General features: G+C 31.8%; 1 protein-coding gene across 1 annotated transcript; it reads right to left on the bottom strand.

Moving 5' to 3' along the window:
- Window positions 1-9,719: 9,719 nt before the first annotated feature.
- On the bottom strand, window positions 9,720-26,550 carry LOC134712322 (carbohydrate sulfotransferase 14-like). Its single transcript, XM_063573762.1, has 3 exons — window positions 25,989-26,550; window positions 12,047-12,108; window positions 9,720-11,021 (listed from the first exon to the last, which is right to left on the bottom strand). Exons 1-3 carry the CDS (start codon window positions 26,089-26,091, stop codon window positions 9,891-9,893), a joined length of 1,296 nt encoding a protein of 431 aa, XP_063429832.1. The 5' UTR covers window positions 26,092-26,550; the 3' UTR covers window positions 9,720-9,890.
- Window positions 26,551-26,831: the final 281 nt, after the last annotated feature.

A 26,831-nucleotide genomic window follows, 5' to 3' on the forward strand; every position in this document is an offset into this window, starting at 1 on the left:
CACATCTCGTTTCTATAATGAATATTTGGCCCCGCCCCGTCAATCATGGTCTAACGACTTTGAAACACTTGCTTAGTTTACATGTATTAGTTTGTGATCAGATCAGTTGTAGGTAAACTGCTACTGTTAAGTCAATGATATTTGATATGCATATTTAAAAGCATTTGCAAGTATCGTTTCCATGGAGATTATAAAGCCCCAAACCCGTATTTATGGTTCATTGACTTTGAAACTTTCACATATTTTATAAGTTAATGTTTGTGTTTAAGTTTGTTTAAAGGAAACGCCTTATAATAAGTCAATGGGTTTTATAATGCGGTTGTGTATTAGCCCTGGCACATCTCATTTACATGCAAATTGTTTAGCAATATACCTCAGTCAGGTTTCATTGATTTTGAATATTTGCATAACTTATGTAACATGTTAAAGTATTGCTATTTTAATTGCATAACCAAATTACAAAAAAGGCGAGACATGTCTCTGTGATAACAGTTTATTTTACAGTTGTATTTATAGGAAACTATATCGAGAATGTGTATTAGTTCGTCATTATGTTTTTACTTACAGTATTAACTCTATCAACTAACAAACTTTATAGTTGGCTCCTTTGTCAGGTTCAATATCAACTGCAATAAACATTATGTCGGAGTCTTTGACATATCTATTTGTATGTTTGTTTGAATGATTTAGCCGGATTTTGTTTATCTGGTAAAAATTTTGTACTCAGTTTCGTTTGATGAATCCTATTTATTGTTATATTACCCTATTTTGTCCTTTTGTTTGAGAAATAACCGAAATGCATTATCAAAAATACGGAGTTCCAATTGGATATGATATGCTGAATCTAACCATGTATTTAGATTTTGGAAATTGGACCATATTAGGTAAATGTCCAATTTAAATTTTTTAAGTTTCTAAGTTTAAGTTCTTAGACCACATTCATTCTGTGTCAGAATCCTATGTTGTGTCTACTATTTAAGCACAATCCAAATTAAGAGCTGTATCAAGCTTAAATGTTGTGTCCATAGTTGTCCCAACTGTTTAGGGTTCGACATCTACGGTCGTATAAAGCTGCGCCCTGCGAAGCATCTGGTTATTATAGGTTCACCATATTCATTCTGTGTAAGAAATATATGTTGTGTCAACTATTTAATCACAATCCAAATTCAGAGATTTATCAAGCTTAAATGCTGTGTCCATACTTGTCCCAACTTTTCAGGGTTCGACCTCTACGGTCGTATAAAGCTGCGCCCTGCGGAGCATCTGGTTATTTTAGGTTCTTTGTGCTCTTCTATTTGATTCTAATTCGGTTATCCAATTATGTTGACTGGATCGCAACTGACGAAAACGAAGCGCGGGTCGGGTATTCTAAATTATAAGCCTGGAATCTTTGACGCGTTTATTTTATAGACAATCTGTTTAAATCTATTATACCCAAAATAGACCTAGTTGAGTACATCTTCTGAAGTTACTTTTGTAGCACTAATTTATTTCATTTATTGCATACTTTAAGAGTAATTTATTGTTGTAATTTTCAAAGTTGCAACCTACCGGAAAAAAAAACTGACAATAGATTAATGTTGCTATTCTGTTTCGGTTAATTTTAAGATTTTTATAAATAATCGACTTCCTGAATTTAAGAATTTCCATGAGGTACAAAAGATGATTCGTTTAATTTGACTGTTTTCAAATTGTGAACACAGTCACTAGATATAATTGAACAATGATTGTTTCTCTCATAGTAACATGATTAAGCAAAAGACAATTACTATATATTTCTTACAAAATAAATTATATTATTTAAGAATTGAATGCTTCTTTTTGTAAATTTATTGGGGTGTAAAAGCGTTGACCGAAGTACATTTTGTATGAAGCGCGGAATTCTAAAAATGTACGCACGGCCAACGCTTTTACAACCCTATAAAGTTACAAAAAGAAGCATTCAATACTTATAATTACATTTTTTAGCTAGGATTATAAAAACACGATTTTCATGAAGTTTGATTTTTAAATTCACCTGTGCACTTTATTGTGGGACCTCGTGTCATCATGAATGAAATGTTATTGTCTCATGCAATTGCTTACGGAATAACATGTTATGTGCAATTAGCCATTCAGAATAACGTATTATAATGAAACCTACATCTAATGTAATTATGAGAAAATGCAAACCCTGCAGAGGTTCTTGATTTGGGGTTTGCAGTTGAAAATAGCATGGGTTAACTAGACATTAATCTGAAAGTGCAATGCACAGACTAAGAATTGGATTTATCGCGAAACAACACAATATGGCTATTCCTGAGTACGTTTCAAAACACCAGTTGTGTCAAATGTGTGAAGACAAATATAATTATATGTTTATACTGGTAAAACATTTTTCTTACATATTTACAAATTTACATGACATAACAATTAATTATTTTTGTCACAATTTGCACAAGTTTTTTTTTACAGACATAAAATGTATAAACTGAAGAGATTTTTTTAAATAAACAATTAAATCTCTTAATCGTTCCTAGTTTAGACAAGTTGTTAATATTGTAAATGATTTAAAATATAGTATTTAAGTAAACCTTTATCATTGCAATCCCTGTTATTCCAAATGACTGGCACCTGGATGGATAGTACTCGCAATCACTGGTAGTTTATCAACAAAAGCACGGTCCTAGGTCCAATAAATGTATAGATACCGTTTATATGATAATATTTTCCATCAGTGTATATGTTTTAGAATTGTGATTCCTCTTAATATATAGACACGGCTTTTTAAGATGGATTTGAAGTTATATTCTAGGTACTGACGTTGATTATTTTCTTCATTACGTGGTATAGTGATCTCTTTATTTTTCTGTGCATGCTGTTAGAATTTACTGTTTAGTACATTTTTGGTGATATCCTTTTGAAATGTCTCAGTATTTCATCATTGTGGCTTTGTGCTGTGGAATTTTTAGGTCTTTCCACTTTTCGTGGAAAGAGCTTTTGTTTTTTCTTCTGATTATTATTATTATTTTTTTTTTTCTGCCGTCTGAGATGCTTTTTTGTTTTACAACATATCGAATGGATGTTTGGCCAACGATGTTGTTCAGTAATGTAGGTTTCACAACTCACCCTTTGTGACCGAACATTTATTTTTATAGGAGTTATCTCCCTGCGTCCCCTTTTTCTTGTTAACGCTATATCTCTAAAACCGTATAAGATTTTTACAAACTGTTTTCACCAAATTGTTCGTCTACTCTTAAGAATGATTTGTTTTACTTTGACTGAGGTGATCAGAAGACATCTTATGGGAGTTTTTTTCCTTTGAAAATTTAAAATTAACGATATGTTGGATTAATTCATACAGTATAAGTTGTAGAGGCCTACAGTCTTTTGAGGTCAAGGTCAAAGGTAAAGGTCATGTTATAAATTTTGAATTTTGCTTGTTATCGTTATTCAAAAGAAACTGTAAGAGTTAATGATATGATATGTTTGCAAAATCACTGTTTACAATAAGGCGCAACTTCAAATGATCCAGTCGAAGTGTTTTGGTTAACCCTTATAGGAGTTTTCTCCCCTTATGTATTTGAAATCATTATTTCTCCACAACCATACAAGTGATTGACCTCGGACCTTCTAATTTGAGTTCACTGACGCATGACCTTGAATTTGAGGTCAAGGTCAAAGGTCAAGGTCATGTTATAAATTTTGAATTTTGCTTGTTATCGTTATTCAAAAGAAACTGTAACAGTTAATGATACGATGTGTTTGCCAAATTACTGTTTACAACAAGGGGCAACTTCAACCCATTTAAGTCAAAGTGTTTTGGTCAACCCTTTTAGGAGTTTTCTCCCCTTTTGTATTTGAAATCGATATTTATCTATAACCATACAAGTGATTGACCTGGGGTCTTTTGATTTGAGATCGCTGACCTATGACCTTGAACATGAGGTCAAGATCAAAGGTCAACTTGACGTTCTAGATTTTGACCTTTGCTTTAAATTTGTTTTTGTTCATTATAAATCAATTAAGTCTTCAGCATATACCCATTAATCTTATTTTTCTATATCAGTTGAGGTACCAAATTACATCAACAAGGAGTGACCTTTTCTAAATCTTTTTCTAAATTTTATTCTAATTATCGAGGTGGAAAGACCTTCAATTGTTCTCTGAAGAAATTGGTTTTTAATAATGTTATTATTTTTTTTAATTTTTGGCATATGTGCTTTGTCTATATAGTGTTTATGTTCCGGACCATATGAGTATCTGGACCATACGCGTATGGTCATGACCATATGCGTATACTCATATGGTCCGACCATACGCGTATGGTCCGACCGTATGAGTATATACTCGTTTGGTAATAAACGGGCCGGACCATATGAGTATTTGGACCATACAGGTATTTTTTCAATAATATGCATTAGAAAACTTTATAAAAAAAACCAATGATTACTACATGCAATTGTATTATTTACAATTCAGATAACATTAAATATCGATGCTAAAGTTAGTTTTCATGGCTAAGTTGCATTCTTGCATTTATGCGTAGGGAACGTGACATTTACTTCCACACGGTACATGTACCATAGCTTTTCTTGGGGCCTAGGTCATTCCGATGTGTCTACGGTGATTTTAAAAACCTAGATCTAGATCTCCAATATCGTAATATGACTGAAGTGCATCATATCACCAGACAACTTAAAAAAATGAACGAGTGTCCTTGCCGTTGACGTCATTCATTTTTTTTAAAACAAAACACGTATAAGTATAAAAATTATGAATTTTGCACTTCTAATGCTTATTATATTAAGTTTCAAAAGTGAGTAAATTATTAGACTCTTTATCCTGTCGATTTTTACGTCAGGTTATAGAAAAAACAGCTGACTTCGTGTGTAACAGTTAAATAAAATATTTTTGAAAGTTATCTTCCCAGGTCGACAATTTGCCATTCACTCGTAATATTAAACATAATTTATTATCGGTAATGAAAAAAAATGTGTTTACTATAGTTTTGACTAGTGATGAAATTTACTGTGTGAAACTGCTTATTTAAATTTGTTAATCTTGTTATTATTAATTTTTAATAGATCTATGATAAAATGACTTTTGGTAGTGTCTTTTTAATGACGTGACATCTAGAAGGGTTATATGAAGAGTTAAGCATTTAAATGTACCTGTTAATTACCCCGACCATACGCGTACGGCCCGACCATACGCGTACGGTCCGACCATACCCATACGCGTATGGTCCTAATACTCATATGGTTCGGAACATTAATATAACATTTTGTTTTTTCTTTGTTGACACAGTTATTTGTTTTTCTGGTGATTAAGATTATAACACAGTATTGACTGCTGTACCCAATTTTTTTACATTTTAACCTAATATATCATTTAGTTTTGCACACACACTGTGGTAAATATAATGAAATTATATGCGCCAAGCATGCAAGTGAGACTGAGATTTGGCTAGTTATAACACCAGTTTTTATCCATCATTTTCTACATAATGAAATGCCCGTACCCAGTCACGATTACAACAGTTGTTTTTTATTTGTTTGACGTGTGTAAGCTTTTGATTTTGCCATTTGATAAGGGACTTCCCGCTTTGCAGTTTCATTTGAGTTCAGTATTTTGTATTTTTGTAAACTTACTTTTGTCTTAGATGCAGGTTTTAAGTTTTCCTACAGGTTTTGTTTCTTAGCTTGGTGCTTTTTAAATTAATTTTTATTTCCTTGTCATTTCGTTTGGCCTTATGGGTTTGTTTATGGTTCTCTTATTTGCGCTTTTTGGTTTGAAACCAGAATAAAGAATTTCGTTTACCCTTTTTGTATTCATATTTTAGAAAGAATTATCTATGTATGGAAACGGTCATGGTTGAATGCAGTGCTGATTTCATACATATATTATATTTACTCAAGTAAATTTCCGTGGTTAATCTGTATGACGACAACGTTTCTGCACTAGTAGGTTAAATTTATACCAGAAGTAACTTTTATTAGTATTTGCTGAGATATTAATGCTAGTATCTATGTGTTATGTCTATTATATTAGTATATATGTATCAGAGAGTTCAGCCCCTCTTTTGAAGAAAAATCACTGAGTGTTCTGAAAATTCTAAGTATCTTTCATTATTCTACTGGTCAATATTACTAAATTTAGGTGATACAGTTTATATTTGTGCGAAATTTTTTACATCATTGAGGTGTGTCAAATGCTTTAAGACAAGTTGAGCTATATATATATATTACTGGTTAACACTTTTCTTTCATATTTTACAAATGTCGGACAAATTAATTATATTTGTCACTATTTACATACATAGTTCATACGGACATAATTGTATAAATAATAAGAGATACTTTGCATACTTGTACATTAATAAGACATTTGCCTGTAAAAACGTAAAAATCAGAACCAATTGATATTTATAAGACAGCATGTGGTTTCATAACTTGACATATCTGTCATATGAAAATTGGAACAATTAAACCTCTTATTCGTCCAAAATTAAGTAGATTTCAATAAAGCCAGGAAAACATTGATAAAAAAACATATGATTTGAATTAGTGTGCATATATTATTGGTGCAGTTGAAACGAAGTTTTAGTAAAATACTTACAGATTTTTTTTAACTGACATTTAATAATATTTATCATATTGTTCATCGTAATACCAAATCACTCTCAATTACTGTTAGTTTTTCAACAATAGCAATTTACTCGATCCAATAATCTATCAATTCGATTAATTCAATCTTTTTCACGATAACGTTATTTGTTCCAGAAATATGAGGAAAGTTATACTTGACTGGTGGTTTTGTCCGTTCAGACAATTCTTCACGGCTTATTGACTACTTAACGTAATAAGCTCGATCACTGTATCTGGGTTTTTTTAAGGATCGGCTATGTTTGCTTATGTTTAGCTTTTAACTTTTAACTTTCAATGTCATATTGGCTACCTCAATTTGAATTTTAGTCTAAAGTGAACAATGTTTTTTTGTTGTATCTCATTGATACAAAATTAAGCGAATTAAAATGATTTTACCTACAATACCATAATATTGTAATAAAAAGTAGCCATTACAAGGTCCTTATTTCACCTACTACTTGCAAATACACAAGTTGTAGGAATAAAACAGCCTTGACCCTGATAGAATTTTACAGATAGTTTCATTTAAGAACATTAGCCAAAAGCATGCCTACATGCACATTTCAAATCAAATGTGTTGTGTCAAATGCGGGAAGACAAGTAGTATTATATGTTTTAGTTGCAAATACGTTTTATTTTTTGGTTCACAAATCCACTTGTCTTAAAGATTTATACGTTTTGTCATTTTTTACATAAACATTTTACACATACATAAATTGCATAAAAAGTAAGTGATACGTGACACCTTAACAGGACTTTCACTCTTGAAAGCTATTAAGTCAAATCATACATTTAAAAAAAGGCAACAAGCGGTCATTACACATTGACAAGTGCATCTATCATATATAAATTATCATATTCTTATTTTTTAATAGTCTAGATATGATAAAAGAGGGACGAAAGATTCCAGAGGAAGATAATAAGTTATTAATATTTTACATAATTTAAAAAGGACCAATATGGGCTTAAACCGCGCATTTGAAACCAAACAAAAGTACAATCTGAAGATTCAGTTTTGATAAAATTACAAATTGTTAATGGGAATTTAAGTACAAAAATATATTTTTTCAATAAGGCTTATACCGAAGCACTGCTACTAGGTGGATATTACTCCAAGCATTGACAGGACTACACAAACTAGTAATATACTAGGTTAACTTACATACCAATATTCAGCAATATCCTGTATTTAATTGCATTCACAATGAGTTAAACATATTTCAAAATTTTACAACTGGAGCTGACCGTAAGATATTTTTGTTATATTCCTTTTCTCAACCTCCTCTGACAGATTGAATTTGTGACCAATTTGTTAACAGCGAGTAATACTGTTGTTGAATAAAAAAAAAAAGAATTTGTGACCAGATATCGCTGTTACAGAAACGTCTTCTATACACATGGTACAGTTTGGGTTAAATAACAACAGTTTGTGTTATTTTAAAAACAATATTTTTAATACCTTCAACTTTTTACAGCATTTTATAACAATTTCTTCGGACAATAGCTGGTATGCAGTGTTTGTTAAAGCGAACTTCAATGTGGTTAAGTGATTATGTCCTTATTCTAAAAATTACCATTAATACGGTAAGTGTTGATATGTGTTTTGATTGACTTCAGTTTTTATCTTTTTTGGATCGGTTGAAGAATAGCAGGCAACTCATTATTGTTTTATCTCTACATAAAAAAGTACTTAACTCGGAGGAAAATTCAAAACGAAAAATCCCACATCAAATGGCAACATCAAAAGTTCAAACACATCAAACGAGTAGAAAACAACTGCCATATTTCTAACTTGGTACATACATTTTCTAATGTAGAAAATGGCAGATTAAACATGGTTTTATAGTTAGCTAAACCTCTCACTTGTATGACAGTCAAAAAGCATTCCATTATATTGACAGCAATGTGTAAACAAAACAAACAGACATGATAGGTAAAAACGTCAAAAATAGGGAGACAGCAGTCAACATTGTTTTCTTATCTTAATCACTCTTAAGATAAACAAATATGTAAACAAGAATTTACCATGGCACTATAATACAATGACAGGATGTAAGCCCAATCACTGGTTATAAGTCAGGCCAATATTTTAATATACTTTTGAAATTAAAGCAATTGTAGAACTGAAAATGACTATATTTAACAATAAATCAAACATTTTTTAACTTGAAAAACAACTGCTAAAGGTCTGTATTATTTTTCTTGTAATCTCTGCGTGTTTGTAAAAATGGCATAAGGAAATATTGACATTAATAAATAAGCATGCAAACCAACAACGGAAATAACCAATATCAATCTAAGAAACTATCAAAAATCTGCCATCAACACCAAATTTCTCAAAAAGTACCAACAACAGATATATGTCTTTGAACAACCACATGTATATATTAGGTGTTTAATTAGTTTTTTCTGTAACGATTCCAACCTACCCCGTTCATAATCTAGATTTTAAAACGAACAATATGCGCATTTAAAAAACCCAGGAACAATAAGTAAAGGAAAAACACTTAAGGGGGCTCCTGGGTATAAATGATTTTTTTTTTCTGATATAGGATTTTGCTATATTTTTTCGTAAATGAACTTTATCATATACTTAAAAGAAAAATGAAATAAAAAAATTGGGTCACCGTTCATTTAAGCTAAAATCTGCCTCTGGAAGAAGCATACATTTTTGTTAATGTCCTTTTTTTCTGTTGAACTATTAGGAGAAAAAGAGGAAATATTGAAATAAAAAAATAACCTAATATAAGAAATCGCTTAAATTTTACAATTATTTAGTTTATGTACAGCTTATTTGAAAACAATAATAAAAAATATAAGTCACCGCTGAGTTAAAAAAGATATTTCAAATTAAAGGCCAAAAAATGGCATTTTTACACCAAAGGGAGATAATTTGGAGCTTTTTCAATTTTTAAAGTCATCTGGGGCCAAACCAAATAATTTTTTGGGTTGTTTTTTGTACCATATCATAAATGTAACAACTAATAGTGTAATAATTAAAATTTGTAATGAAAAAATAAAGGTTTAATTTTTGCTTAAATTTTTGTACCCACGAGCCACCTTAACTCTAAGATAACGATATAATAGATATAAAAAACCATAGGTACAATAATAATAATGAACAATGATAAATCTCATTAAAGATTGAACACATTTACTGACAACAAGCTCAAAGTACGTTATACCTGCTGATATGATTTTCAGCATTCATTATTTATTCAATAATTAAAAATGAGCAACAACTGTTAAAATATTTATAAACTACAGGGTAAAAAATCTAAAGTTTTCATTGTATGGCGTCTTATTTTCTAAATCTGTTATTTTCTTTGGCAATTCTTCATAACCAAATAAAACAGTATCTATCAATAATGTCTTCTTCAATCTATTTAATAAAGTGGGTGATATTTTACTGTAAGCTTCAAGAAATGCCTCCTCTCTGTTCTTTTTTCTAACTTTAGCATCACCAGATTTCTCGTGTGCTTTTAACAAAAATCGTTTGTATTCCAATGGAGGAATCTCGATTTGTTTACTAGTGTCATAAGGGAATTTGATGTTTTTACTTAAAATTCCTCGTATTTGAAGTTTTCTGAATGAGCGAAATAACGCCATCGGTAAAGGCATGCATTTTTCAATAGCTCTCTTCATAGAATAAACATAATCGACTGTGTCAATTATAGCATCAACGTCAGTTTCGTTTTGAAAATCTTTAAATTTTACCACATTTTGTAAGTTGAGTTCTTGAATTATTTGAAACGTATCATCTTTGAAAGTCTCCATCTTTCCAATATAATCATATTCAATTTCACATGGCCTGCAGTGTTCAAAACTTGGCACAAAATGTGCATCTCTATGTTCATTCGTATTTTGCGAATATATGAAATATTTCACAAATTCTTCAAACGTTATGTCATGTCCACACTCTAAACTCAGATTTGACGGTTTCTCTCGAAAATTAGCTACGATATACCTACCGATAAAATTCCAATAAGCTGCATTTGGAGAATACAGTTTATCTGCATACCCTGAGACTAGTCTTTCAAACGGCTCGCGGACAAACATAAACTTTTTAGATTGTCTTAGGATCTGATGGATTTTGTCAAATGGTAAACGCTTGGCTGTCTGATAACCTTCATATGCATGTATACCTTTGATACTAAAAGGGTCACTCACATTACGCCAACCACTCAAAATCTGAAATATACGTTTCCAAAAAGTACAGCCGATTTTTTCTATGGCACAATAAACAATATTTTTCTTCCTATCAACAACTAAATGCTCTTTGACTGCCGCTTCTGAGTTCTGAGCAATATAGTATTGTTTGAGCGTTCGACATCCTTCCCTGACAATGTGATTACGTTCAGTGAATCTGGATTTTATATTAAATGAAGATTCCTGAAATGAAGAATAGAACTTTGCAGTATGTTAAATATTATAGGTATATTTTAAAATTTTATCTCAATGTTATGAAAAAAATTCTATTTCCATGGGTCAAAATATTATATAGCATCAACATTGCAATAATTTATAGTAAAGCACATTACTAGAATTGTTTCTATTAATGTGTATTAATGATACTTCTTTTTCTCTGATATATTTCTGCGAATCAATTTTGATTTTATATGGCACAGTTCACAATTTGTATTTAAAACTGCTATTATTATGTTCGTTTTGCACTTTCTGTAGCGTAAAGTTGTCTTTTATTATTGCACATGTTTTCCTTTCAGACGTAAATGGTTTTTTTTGTTTACACGACACTGGCTCAAAATACAAATCACAGCGCAATTCGTTTTCAAGAAAAATGCATTACGTTCGTGTAAAATTTATCTGTTTTAAAGTCACTACGAAAACACTACTAGGTTATCAAGCTAATTTATAAAATTCCAATTCACCGAATTCTTAAATGAAAATTACTTTATCAGTGAGTCTGTATTTCTACCAGAAGTGTAGGAAGCTGTGCCTAATGTAGACACAAAACGTACCACAATTGGGACAGAGTCTTCACACAGCCTTTCAATGACCAGTTGTCAGTGCATTCTACTCATTTAAGTCATCTACACCTTCATTGAGATTATATTGCAAGTTCATGTGACTATTTACTTTAACATCAGGATTTAATCACAGGTAAATACTCGGGTAAATAAAAGGTAAATTCGCAAGACGTAATGCTTGTCAGGCATATTTAAATTCGCGCAAATGTTGGTCGCCAACAATTCTATTCATTGGATATATTGGTTTTATATATATAGAGATAATGACATGTGCATAACGTAACTGTGTCACAATTGACTTTTTGAACACAATCAATGATTTAAAGAATAAACCAACAACACTTTCGGGCTACTAAAATATATAGGAAAATCCATTTAAGTATTAATGTGTTAATTCAAAAACACAGTTTTCTGAAAATTAAAACTTACATCAGAATGAAATCCAGGTTGAAGTACTGTTTTGTTTGAAGAATCATAGATAGTTAGGCTACCTATAAAAGACAATGAGTAAATCATATATTTCAAACATATTGTTAATATAGAGGAACTGAATGATTATCTTGATACACTATATATCCTGTTTGTAGATGTTTTTTTCCATGAAGTATGCCCCCGCCGCAGCGGAATGAACATCAAGTGTTACTTTGTCAGTCGGCACGTCCGTACATATGTATGTCCAAAAATAATTTTCAGTTCTCAGATTTAAGTTTACCTCAAACAAATGTTATAAAACTTATATACAAAGCTTATTTCCACAAACAACGATCGAAATGGAATGTGGGCGGCGTCACTTATACTTTTCTAGATTCATGCACCTTACCTTTATAAATGGAAAAATTGCGAGCAACTATTAACCAATATACAATACATTTATTAAAGGCCGAATAAGAGGAGATGTGGTGTTGAATTCAAATCATCGAGGAGATGAGAACAACGGAACCACATGTTGATTATCTGTATGTGCCTGTCCAACGTATGGATCTTTAAAAAAAAGCAACTTAATATTGAGCAATCCCCAGGAATCCACCAAAAACTTGGAGTCAACACAGGTAATTTGGATAAGTTAGCAGTTGTTACTACCCTTAATAACCATCTTCAAACTCGTTGCAAACAAAGGTGATACGTTGAGTTCGTTAATGTCACAATGGAAGAAAAAGAGAACGGGATGTGGTTACGACAAGTGAAACATAATTTATACTAAATGATATAGAATTAAACACGTGTCCGTCACAGAAGACTTTACAATGAAGTTTTGAAGCTTACATATCGTTTTTTGTTAGTGTCTAATTGACATTAAAATCCAGTTCTTAAATAATTCATACTTCAAAACGCATGTTGTTTAACTTTTGATATTGTATAAGATTTCCAGCATCGTGATCAGTTCATTTCAAACTTCCTTATAACCAGATAGTTTATCATTATTCTCAAATTTGTTACCAAAACACATTATTTTAAGTTTCTTAAATTCAACGGACAGTGATGTATCCATGTACGACAAAATGACATTATGTTTATATCTAAACACATATATTCTATTGCTCCATAAATGTACATTTTGTCATGTTCGTTTTGTGAGAGAATATCGAAAATCTCGTTAATCAATCCCATGATATTGCAGCATTAAAATAAAATCCTTTGTTTCATTCTATGTTTCCGTGTAATAGGTATATTTTCCCATGGTTTTAATATATCATGCATTGTCTAGCATGAGATTTTTTACTCAGAAATAAAGATAAAAGCGTTGATCGTTTTATGTGAACTTCCCTTGATAAACAAGTCTTCAAACTGAATATCATGTCGGTCTGATTGGAAAGTTATTTTAAAATTAAGTATAAAAAAATATACCGGATCTGGTCTAGAGAGAAACGTTCACACGGTATAGGTATCATTTTCAATAACCATAAACATCATAATCTATTGGTCTATCTTTATATAAAAATAAGATGTATGATTGCCAATGAGACATCTCTCCACAAGAGACCAAATGATACAGACATCAACAGCTATAGGTCACCGTACGGCCTTGAAAAATGAGCAGAGCACATAACGCAAAGTCAGATACAAACGGTCCCGAAATCACAAATGAAAAAAATTAAACAAGAAAACTAACATACTACAAAAAATAACGAAAAACAAACATGTAAAACAGCAACAGACGGCAAACACTGAATTTAAGTCTCCAGACTTGGAACAGGTTCTTCTAAATAGTTTAATCTCTCAAGTTAAATTATAACTTATCTAGCAAACTCAGTTACATTCATACGTATATGGCTATATTATATCTTAAGGGATTGTAAAATTTCAAAATAATAACAGGCAGTATATTAAATAATCAAATATCGGGGACCGCTCTTTTGGGTAGAGCTTTCTGTATAACATTGACCATGCTCTTCTAATAGGTAAATAAAGTTTGTCATAAATATTTTAATCGATAGAAAAAAACAAATGCTGAATGCACTTATCTTTTTTTGATTTTATTTACTACAGGGTTGGAAAGTATTATTGGGTCAGTAAAGTAATTAAGTGCGAATCTACAGTGTAAACAATGCCATGTGAATGCCCAAAATTGCCGCATGGACCTATGTTTTTATTGTTTTGCCAAAAATTCACATTGTTGTTCAAAGCCAGAAGTTGAGAACACAGTTTATAGCTTACGTATATTTGACAGTCTGTATTTGGAGATAAAAAAGAAACCCAAATGATTTGCTATTAAGTTATGAAATCTAACGAACTGTTACCTTGATGAATCAATTTTATTATTTAAGATAAATTAAGGAACTTTTTCTTATTTTATATCCGTTGTTGTTTATCATATGCATCACGAATCGGAAGAGACAACGACAATATGTTATCATATAACAGACATAGACATTCTGATTGATAAAAACAATATAAGTAAACGATAAACGATATACACAAACAAAAGTCACCAATAATTGTATATATATCAATCATTAGGGCATAAAGAATGGGCAAATACATATATGTTAATCAATAATCATAATATATCCGGCAGCCATTTGTAAAAAATAACAAACAGAAAACGACAGTCAATACAAGAGAAAGGCCAGTTGTTATTAAATCATTATACTTTTCTTATCATATTTTCTAATTATTTAATGCCTGGTTTACAATAGTGAAAGCAATGGAGGGCACTTTGTGGCCCTCGGTGAAGACACAGCATTTTCAACATTCTATTTAGCCAACTAAGAGCATCGAATGGAAGAAAAATGAAGCAAAATACCAATATTTTTCATCATGACATGGCCTTATTCAAAGGTTCAGTCACTGGAAACCAATGGCGAGAAATTCAATACTCTGTATTTTGTTCTAGGAATTTGAAATTTTTCTTGTAGAAAATTAATAACAATTCGGCCCTGAGAAAAGTTTTAACTTTGAAATGTTACATTTCCCTTGTTTGAAAACTGAGAAAATTCTTCTGTCTATTATGTCAACAAAATCAAATAAAACCTGCTTAATCAATGTAGGATTAGCATTTAAGCTTATCAAGAATCGGTATTCTAGACATCCAGTATAACAAAATGACAATATAAGTACATTATTTCTACTAATCGGTGATTTTGTAGAAACTAGTTACATAATTCTATCTCATGAGATCAATGTTAAAACGTGTCATTTGCTTTACATATTAAAATGTCATTGATTTTCCTAATTTTCTCAATGTCGAAATTTAATAATAAAAGTAATCATGGTAATCTAATAAAACATCATATGACAGGCTGGTGTTGGGGGTTTTTGTTTGTTTTGTTTTTTTTGCTTCACCTTATGATATTACTGTAGTGTATGGGTGTGTTTGTTTGGCTATTTTTGCATTATGATTTTATCTCCGTCTTATGTTATTGCTATGATGTATCGGTTGGAGCTTAGTATTACTGTTTATCGTCACTTTACATTATGGTTTTAATATGGTATACATTGATATGCGTTTTATTTAGCTTTATCATTGCTATAATGCTTTAATTGTGTTATTCCTCAACCTTATGGTATTGCTAAGGTGTATGGGGATGTGTGTATTTGTGTGGTTTTATCTACAGCTTGTGGTTCTGTGAATGTGTTGAGTGTTTTTTTTCTTTTATATAGTTGTTTTATTTGGCTTCATCTCCAACTTGTAGTGATACTATGGTAAACCAGGATAATTTGTTTATTTGGCTTTATCTTCCCCTTATAGTGGTACTATAGTGTACACGGGTGTGTGTTTTACATTCCTTTGTCGTCACCGTGTGGTAGTACTATGGTGTACAGGGATGAGTGTTTTATTTGGCTTTATCTTCATCTTGTGGTGGTTCTATGGTTTATCGGAGTATTTGTTTTATTAGGCTTTGTCTTCATCTTGTGGTGGTTCTATGGTTTACCGGCGTATTTGGTGTTTTTTTTAATTTATCTTCACCTTGTAGTGGTTCTATGGTTTACCGGAGTATTTGTTTTATTTGGCTTTGTCTTCATTTTGTGGTGGTTCTATGGTTTATCGGAGTATTTGTTTTATTTGGCTTTATCTTCATCTTGTGGTGGTTCTATGGTTTATCGGAGTATTTGTTTTATTTGGCTTTGTCTTCATTTTGTGGTGGTTCTTTGGTTTACCGGCGTATTTAAAAAAAAATTTGTATTTATCTTCACCTTGTAGTGGTTCTATGGTTTACCGGAGTATTAGTTTTATTTTGCTTTATCGTCATCTTGCGGTGGTTCTATAATGGTTTACCAGAGTATTGATTTCATTTGGCTTTGTCTTCACCTGGTGCTGGTTCTATGGTTTACCGGAATAATTGTTTTATATTTGCTTTAGCTTCACCTTGTAGTGGTTCTATTTGTGTATGTAATATTTGTTGGTATTTTATCTTTATCTTCGCCTTGTGGTGGTTCTATGGTGTATGGAATGTGTGTTTTATTCATCTTCACATTGGTATGGTTTACATTTTGAGAACACAGAGTATTGACTTGGACAAACAATTTGACAGAAATTGAGATATGGAATTGATATTGGAAATACATCATTATTTCATAATTAAGTGTTTAACAAAATTATTTTCTGAAAACAAAGGCTTTTATTACGTGAAAGAAAACAACTAATTTTTGAATAAAGGTATCATTTTGTTTAGGATGAATTAATGACAATAAAAACTTTCAAACTTAATACTCGAAGCTTAACCTAACAAAAAGAACCAATTACTGCCTCGTTTCTTATAATACGCTCATTTTATTTTATGTCCGCTATGTAAAGGTTCGAAACAGCTATTTCAACATCTAAATAAATAGATAAAAAAAAGCAATTGTTCCATTGTTCATCATTATGCAATCTTTCCACTTTCTTTCTTACGCATCCTTTATTTATTACTTACTTAGATTTAAAAGGGTTCTTTTATGGTCTGTCACACGATTTAAGTTTATTTGTAAAAATTAGAAATGAAAATGATGTCTGTTAAGACCTTTGACAATCATTGAACAATTAATCAAAGTAAATTTTCATGTTTTTTTCTAAAAACTTTTTAAGCAGTCAGTGTGATGCATTGTTCGGTAGTAACTTGTCATTCCTTCATTATTTTCACCAATCAAAGAGGTATATGTTTTCCTATTGTTTTATATATAAATTTTCTTGAAGACACACGTTACCCTTTATTGCTCTTTAAATACATTATTTATATATCTCCAAAGAGTAGGTCCGGTAAGACCCCTTTTTGGCCCCAAAATATAGCAGTTTTACAAAAATAAGTAACAGTAAACTTTTAGTTATTAATTGGACAATAAAATGCTTCTGAAACATAAATATGGCGGCTGTTTTTGGCAATACAGTGCACATATATCGGGTACTAGAACCATTAAGTCATGCTAAATCACTGAAATCTTCACAATTCTAGCATTTTAGTTAAATTTTAGACTGTTTTCGTGTAAAACGAAAGTGGCCGCATTCGTGTTTTTCCACAATATTAAAATGTAAGTTGTATTTGATGATAATACATAACATATACAAAGATTGAGGATGAACACGGATGCAGCTACTTTCATTTTTGATAAAAACCATATGAAAAGTGACATTTTCCGGCATATTTTGTAGATTTTTCATATTTTAGCTTGAATCGGATCGTTTTTAATGACAAAATCAGTAAAAATCTTTAACAAAAACTATTAGAATCAAATAGCATAGACACATAAGTGTTTAAAAAGTGGTCACAATCTTTCGTCAGATGAACCTGAAATTTGAGGCCAAAATTGGACCTTACCGGACCTTATCCTTTGATTGGCAGACAGAAGTCAAAAGGCAATCCAAAATTATGTAAACATAGGAAGGAAATAATGGACATGCTATTCGTGACAATAAAACAGCAGATGTATAAGTAACGGTGTAACGAAATTACGGTGGCTCGGGTGGCTTCCTCAATCTTGGAATTTGAAACATTCTTTTATATTTATTAAACGACAATGTGCTTCAAATACTCTGCTATACCCTAATAAATCGACACTGTGCTGCAAACACTCTTCTTTACCATTATTAGAAATCTTAGGCCCAAATTTCTATCTTGACATATTTTGTAGTCTGTATTCGACTTGTGGATGAGATGCATGCTGAACAAGAGAACCGGTCTTGTCCTATTTGGTTTCATGTGAGTCCATTCGATTTCCTCTGTATTTGTATATTCAAAACAATTTTATGAAATTTGAACATCGGCAAACTATTGTTTCCTCTTCATAGTTTTTCTCTATTTTCAAGCCGTAAAATTGTCATTAAAACTAACAAAGAAAAAAATTGTTGTTGCTCTTAAAATAAATCTTTTGCTATGAAGAAATTTGACTTCAATTGGAGTGTTTTTAGCTTATTACAGGAGAATGTAATTTGTGTTTAGTTGTCGCCTTACACTGAATAGCATGATGCTCAAACATTGCCTTAACTGTCTAGCACCTGCATACATTGTCATTTTAAGATGCATTATAGTATAACAAAAACATCATTTATCGCTAAAAAAATATGTTATTTCTAAATGACACATGTTATTAGTGTCAGTTTTGGTTTGATAAAATGCTTCCGTTAATAAGCATGCATTTAGTGGTATTTTAAATCAAATTCATTTCGCGCAATTTTGCACTACAGACCTAAATTTCGATAAACAAGACAATTAAGGCAGGTGCACTTCTGTAGATATAGACATGCATTTTCCCCTAGGATCTTCTCTTATACCTAAAATTGTACCACTTGAATATAGAAGACCAAAACATGGATTGAAGGGCATTTCCCCGACATTTATTTAGCTCGAACCTATAGTTTGTAAGCTAAGAATAAAATTATAAACTGTCTCTCCCTTTACTTTGATTCTTGATGAGAATTTAACTTAACCGCTATCCAACTGTATTGATACGGTAAATTTCTCAAGCAGATAAGAGATTGCCCGTAGATTTGGGAACGAGGAGTGTAACAAACAAAATATCTATGAAAATCTTGGTGGTTGGAAATAAATAGTCTATTCTGTTAATGAAAACTGACAATAAACTACCTTGTCCTAACAGAATCAAAAAGAATGATAGCATGTGTACAAAAGTAAATATAAATGCCGTGCCGATCCCTACAGAGACAAAGGTCATTATAACCCCTGAAATATCAAATGGTTATCTTTTTAGTGTCTAAAAAAGAGGGCCGAAAGACCAAAGGGACAGTCAAACTCATAAATCTAGAACAAACTGACAACGCCATGGCTAAAAATAAAAAAGACAAACAATAGTACATATGACACAACATAGAAAACCAAAGAATGAACAACACGAACCCAACAAAAAACTAGGGGTGATCTCAGTTGCTCCGGAAGGGTAAGCAGATCCTGCTCCACGTGTGGCAACCGTCGTGTTGCTTATGTGATATCAAATCCGGTAAATAGTCTAATTCGGTAGGTCACATTCACGAAAGAGAAGGGGATTGTAGTTACGACGTAAGGAAAATATCCGATATCATTTGTGAAACGGTTATTCCATAACGGTCAGCTAACTCGTGATGGCGTCCGTAAAATTTACGAAGGGATAATTTCAACTTCACCATTTGAAACTCTTGGTTTAAAAGCTTCCTTGTGAGCAGCAACCCTCTATCAAGAAAATAATGATAGGAAATACAAGCACGAGAAAATCGTATCAATAGACAACTTTCGAGTTCATCCGTCACCGGCAAAAACTCGTCAATTATGCACGCCTTTATGACGTCATTTACCAGATAGAGGGGCTCGCCTGTATCCCTGCACTATTTACGTTCATCAAGCGTCTTGGTGATCGTCTTTGTGCAGGATAAACTAGAAATAATGGTTGCTCTGTAGGTACTTACTGATAATTCCCTAATGACAGCAGTGTTGATTGTCAAGTTTTGAGAATTCAATTTGTCGAATAATTCGTACAATATAGAATTATAGTTTTCCAACCACTCGCTCAACATTGGAAGGAAGTGACGACGCCCCTAAACGCACAAATGACGGTGATAAAGGCGCGTATAATTGACGAGTTTTTTCCGGTGACGGATGAACTCGAAAGTGGTCTATTGGGAGATATATACCCCGTATGCAGGTGCTGCTGGAATGTTGCTACTTAGAAATGGAAAGTTCACAATTGGAAAGCTGAAATCATCTCTTTAGTCGTAAAGTTTTGTTTTCAACCGACCCTCATGGTTAATTTCTAGATGCAAGTCAAGCTATGAAGCCGACTTAACTGTATCTGTAGTATCCGTTTTCTCTAGTTCAATGGGATAGATGCGTTCCACATAGTCACCAAATTTTGAATTATTTAGTGAAAGAACATCATCTTTATAGCGGAAAGTAGAGTTAAAGGATATTGCTAACTTCTTATCTTTCTTCATAAGAAGTTCCTGCATGAAGTCAGCCTCATAATAATAAAGAAATAAGTCGGCAAGTAGAGGGGCACAGTTTGTTCCCATTGAATGCCGACAGTCTGTTGAAAAACACGTCCTCCAAACGTAACAAATATGTTGTAAATAAAAAAAACAAGCATCTTGATAATCTCAGTTTCATAGAACTTTTTGTTTGAATCAGAGTGATCCTTTACAAAGTAGGAGTTATCCCTCCTTAAGACAAAATACTTGTATCTACGTTGGTCATTCTTTTTTATGAAGCAAAGCAATACCAACTCTTTCAATTTGTCTTTTAGTTTAGAATGTGGAATTCTTGTGTAAAGAGTAGAAAAGTCAAATGTTTTAATACTGTTACAAGATGAAAGAGAGTTAGATTGTATGTACTCTAAAAGATCTTTGGAATTTTTAAGTATCCACATCTGATTCACGCCACCTCTAGAATAGGCAGTTTCACAATAACTTTGAAGCCCGTCTTTGATTGCTGATAAAATAGATGTTAATAATTTAGAAAGAGGTTTCGTGGAGCACTAGGAATACCCAGCAATATACCGTTGTGTTTAAGGATACTTATGTAGCTTAGGTATCCAATACAGTGATGGAAGATCCAGTTCTTCATATTTGGTTGAAATTCCAAAGGAACAAAGAACAGACCTATGATTATCCAGTTTCGTGAGGGTATATGTTGAGTTTCTAAGTGAATTGTCAATACCTAATTCGCTTATCAAGCAGTTAATGTAGTGACTTGTATACACAAAAACGATGTTATTTGTGGCTTTGTCTGCGGAGACAACAACATATTTATCAAGGAGGTCGGATAGGTGTTTAGCAACATTTGGGTATTTAAAGATTGACGTAGCATGGGCATTGATGGACCCATTCAGTTTCTTAATTCTTATTTGTATCAACGACCTCACTGCCTTAATCCATTAGGAAAGAGTGTCTACGTCTTCCTTCTCACGCTTAGCCTATTTCCTGGCATAATCCTCGACTGAATCAATCAACATTTTAAAGTTGTATTTCCAACCCATGTTATGTACATCGTATATCACACTCTGGATGTGGTGTGATGTATATGTAGTTGGTTGCTGTCTTATTACTGTACATCAACATATTCATAGGAACTTCAACCAACTACCTTTTAAAGTGAAAGTACATATTGGTTAAAAGGTAGTTAATATATAAAGTTACGTCTATTTTTGCACGAGTGTAGACCAAGTAATCCCTTTTAACAATCACTTTTGTATAGTTTCTGAATGTTACGACTATATGTGTATCGGTCGGTATAACCTATCCATTATGTTTTACAGACCTGATATGAAGTATCATCTTTGAAATAATGACATATCACCTCATACCAACTAATATTAGTAAAATGCTATGTTAAAGCTTGCTTTCAAGACAAAGCTCGGACACAGAATGTATTCTAATCAGAAGATTATTTATTTTATTCTAATAAAAATATCATCATTATTATTCTAAATAATTTCAATTCTTATATCAAAAAGTGTTTATGATCTCACCGGAGGCTGTTTAGTAAATCACAAAATTTCTTCCGACTTTTTTCAAACCCCTGAATTAAAAATGTCTGTATTGAAACTATTTGATATAAGAATTGAAATTATAAAAATATATTTTATTTTTATTATCAACTTTTCCGGGTATCATCAAACGACACTTTTTACAGTCGTAAAATTTGCAAATTTCGGATTAAGATTTTTAAAACTTTAACTCTTTGACAAACGTGCGTCTAACAACTGCACCGTCGTACAAGAGCGAAAGTGGAGCCATGATACTAGAAAAAAGTGCTAAAGAACAGAACATCGGATGATCACAAGTTCTAGTGGATGGTCATTCGCTATCAGTATAATCTGGTTTGGTGTTAAATATTATATTAACTTCTGTATATCAGTAAAACATATTGCAAATGATCTTTTCGAGATATTCCTCACAAATATTCGGTTTTGATGATTTGTTACTGATATATGTATATTTCTTACGACAAAACATTGTCATATCATTTATCTATGTTCTTAACAAAATATTGCATGAGTATTCATTGAAGAAATGGATGTACAATAAGCGATAAAGATTGTTATTTTACTCTCGATAATATCCGCGTATTTATACGAAATATGTGCTGTTATCCTGTAGTCAAAGCGCAAGGAAATTTCTGCGGCAGCATTACACCGGAATGACCTCGTAAGGTCATATTCGTTGTAAAAATGAAAAAAAGAAAAAAAGAAATAAGATAAAACGATCTTATTTGATTTTTTTTGTGTTTTAACGCCACTTAAGAACCGCTTTTGGACTACTAGTATTTTTTGGCGTTCTTTTTTTATTGGTGAAGGAAGCCGGAACTACCGGATAAAAAAAACCACCGATAGGAAAACTGACAATCCTAGTCTATTAATTTAAGATTGGAGTCGATTGTACCAGCACGAGCGGGGTTCGAACTCACATCCTCAGTGTTAATTAGTTTAGTTTAAACATATTTATTTATAGTGGATTGGGAAACAAGTTTTGCAACTTATATTAATCCCTTTCCACTTTGCGGGTGCGAGTGCTGCCTTGTAGCGGCATTAGCCTGCTCTTTTTCGAAATCTACAAGGGTGTCTTTAACGTGCAAGAGATATGGCTAGTGATTACAGTAGTAACTATTTAGACTACACGGACACCGAGGCCACTGTCAAGTTTTACTACGTTTTAAAATTCAACGTTTCAACAACGTTTTGAACAAAAATACCGTTATTTTGAAAACTAGGTTTTACTAGGTTTGTGTTACGTTCTTATCACGTTTTGCTACGTGCTAGTACGTGTAGATCCACGTTTTCACCACGTATTGATACGTTTCGGTAAGCACGTTTTGTTGTCATACTTTTTTCGATTCATCGTTTATTCGTTCTTTTTAATTAATGAATTGATTGGAAAGTGAAAAATAATGAATTTAAAATGATTACAATTTATAAGGTTTATATGCCAAAATAAAAAATGCCTTTCTTGCATTTATTACGATACATCAGGCATCTTTAGTGCAATTATAATTTTCAGAATTTAAAAATTATTTGTTTGTTATTTTGTACTTTTCTCGAGCTATAAAAGAATCCCAATTATTGTAATAAGTGTTCTGTATACTGATTTATTATGTTGTCGTTTGTGTCTTCACAGGAGATATATCTATATATTAAATAATAATTATATAAAACTTGATGACAGTTTGACATGTATAATTAATCGATTCAAGTTTATACTGCAATCAGCTAGTTTACTGTACAGATAAAACGTTAGCTTTATACGTCAATGACCCCAACTGACCTATAAGCCCCGCCTCCTTATTGTATTTCATCAACAACATCACGTCACGACCATGACAACGTAAAGTAACAATGGTCAAACTTTTTTCAATTTAAACTGTTATGTCTTCAAATTGGTTATTTATATATCATGTTTATCAAATGTTATTAATTAAGTTCCTTTTCCTTTTCTAATTCCTTAATACGCCAATGTCTTACCACCTGGACTATGCTCATAGGGAAATACCCCAAAATGGTACATCAAGAGGGAAATTCCAAACACTTTTTTTAACAATTTTTGTTACATGTTTTTTTCATTTTCCTTTTTTTTTCGATTTCAGTATAAAAACAATATACGTATAGTGTCTTGAAATATGAAATTTATTTGTATTCGGCACGAAACGGGAAAATGCTCGGTAGAACCTCGCATTTTCCCGTTTCTAAGCCTCATACAAATACATTTCATATTTCAAGACACTATACGTATATTGTCTAAATATTTTCATAAACAAAAAATGTTTTTGCTTCACTTAAAAATGTGATATTTTATGTTTGTAAACAGATTTACCTTAAAAAGACATGTAAAAGGAATGAAGCTTAGATTTATAAATTGAAAATCAGAACCGGAATCATGCATGTGACTTTATAAATAAACACGGTCCAAATATTTTATTCATTTTTCTTTTTCCTTTTTGATTCTATGCGTTTTTTACGTATCGCGATGCCATTTTTTTTTTGTCATAAAAAATCCACGTGTCTTTTTTTATGGTATTTTTGTATGGTAATAATCGGTGCAATTTTATTCCACCCACTTTTAATAGTTACGAATGTTATTTTATTATTCTATATGCTCTGAACATAGATAAAGGAAGATGTGGTGTGAGTGCCAATGAGACAACTCTCCATCCAAATAACAATTTAAAAAAAAGTAAACCATTATAGGTCATTATGTCCACTTTTTATCACAAGGGGTCATGTTTTGAAGATAAGATAACTACTAACTACAAGCAAGTCTTTGTAAAACATTAAACTTTTGTTTTGTTACCATAAATATAATAGCCTTCATAAAACTAATTTAGACAACTCTTTGGTACCAACGAAATGAACGCTGCAGTACATTTTTACGTTAGTTATTTCGTATTTTACGTTACTCGTTTGGTATTATACAGGCGGGTAATCTTTTGAGAAATACAAAATCCCTTTCTGGTTTGTATACATGCATGAAGAATACAACACAACCTAAACGATGTTTACGTTTTGATAAAAAAAAAAACATATTTCTGGTAGGCCTATACACAATTAGAACAACAACCAATCACCACAACAAGAACAAAAATAAACCTTTTAAAAAAAAAGAAAAAATCGCATTTACGCTGACCTTAGCAAAGCAATTATAGAAAGGAATGTACACAGAACAATCATGTGTCATTTTCATGAACGTTTACGGAGTAAAATTGTCGCAGCTAATTTAAAGTAGGTCAATATATACATCATTCATTCGCAAGTCAACACCACATCTGCAGGACGAATAAAACGGTACATACATGTACATGTATGCATCATATAACATGTATAATTGTTGTCTCTTCTAATAACCATATAATTATGTGTTGTAGGGCTTATGTGACAGTACTGTATATATTACCATACTTATACAACAGTGAACTGCTTGGGAAAAAACGATTATTTACTTTAAAGTGAAAACACCCATATTATGTTAGGTCACTGGACGATTTCTTAATGTAATTAACACAAAATGTTTAGCTGTCAAAAGTAAATTGTCCAATCTGACTATGCATTTGATCCTAAATCAAGACAATGAATTTTTTTCCCTGACTTCAGGACAAGTTTGGTTAAAAGTTGATTGCTGAATGTATAAAGCACTTACTCCAATTCAAACAAATTTTGGATAAGAAATTAAATCCCATCCGACATTAACAGCAATATGTTTTATTTTACTATTTATGCTCAAAGTTGCATACAGGCATTTCCTACTGTGTCCAAAAGGAGAACAATCTTTCCACTAAAAACATATATGAGTGAACTCAGCGACATTTGATTCATATAACCCTACGGATTTTAATTCATTAAACTCTACGGAATTTGACTCATTAAACAATAAATCTTCTTAGCTAGAATAAGATAATCCGCTTTTCCCAGTATAATAATGTTTTACACATATGATGATAAATAAGGTCAATATAAGATAAAGGTTAAGTGATGATATACTTACCAGAGGTTATAAGAATTATAAAAGGTACACAGGTTAATACAAAAATGACAATCCATCGAATGTTCTTAGACAAACGCCGTGTCACTCCACTTATTCGTACCATGTTACAGTATATCCACACTCATTTAGTTATAACACATCTTCCTTTCACCGTCTTCCAAACAAAAAACGGTCCACATACACGCAATAGAGAGTTGATTCCGCACGTTTACAGCATTGTAACATAGTAATTACTGTAACTCACAATTCACCCACTATAACCTTCTTTTTTATTATGGAATTGATTATTTTCCGTATGAATTTGTAACCTTTTGTGTCTTTATTGTAGTAAGAAAACACAGTGTGACTACTAGTTTTGTCAGATGGACGACACGATGTAATTTATTATCTAGTGGTTGTTTTTCTGACAGTCAATGTTAAAGATGAATATGGACTTGACTTTACCCCCACGGCTATATATTCCGCTAAAGAACATCTAACGAGAACATATTAAATAACTAACGAAAAAAAACAATGTATAGCGCTTGTAAGGAATATGTAGCGCATAAGGTTATTTGCATTTGTATGTTATTGTGACAGAGACAATGCATTATGATGATTATTCGTGTTTGTAGAGTCATGTTTTGGTGTGGAAGTAATTAAAAAACAAATGAACACATTTTTCCATGGTTACAATAATTTTATAACTATATAAATGAGTTATTACTAAAATATGCATAAAGGATGTACTAATGTGAGGTTTAGGAACTTGTGTCCGATGTTCGGACTCCTTGGATTTTTCCTTAAATTCAGGTTAAAATATTCCCCCCAGTGCAACCATTTATCTTTTCCTTTAAGACTTTA

This window comes from Mytilus trossulus, chromosome 3 (assembly GCF_036588685.1).
Source record: "Mytilus trossulus isolate FHL-02 chromosome 3, PNRI_Mtr1.1.1.hap1, whole genome shotgun sequence".
Lineage (NCBI taxonomy): Eukaryota > Metazoa > Mollusca > Bivalvia > Mytilida > Mytilidae > Mytilus > Mytilus trossulus.

Bases quoted from the DNA above. Each gene is read 5' to 3' on its own strand.
- LOC134712322 (XM_063573762.1), bottom strand. From the start codon at position 26,091: ATGGTACGAATAAGTGGAGTGACACGGCGTTTGTCTAAGAACATTCGA. The intron at 12,109-25,988 runs GTAAGTATATCA...TGTCTTTTATAG, and splicing joins TATAATTCTTATAACCTCTG to GTAGCCTAACTATCTATGAT. The intron at 11,022-12,046 runs GTAAGTTTTAAT...TCTTCATTTCAG, and splicing joins AACCTGGATTTCATTCTGAT to GAATCTTCATTTAATATAAA.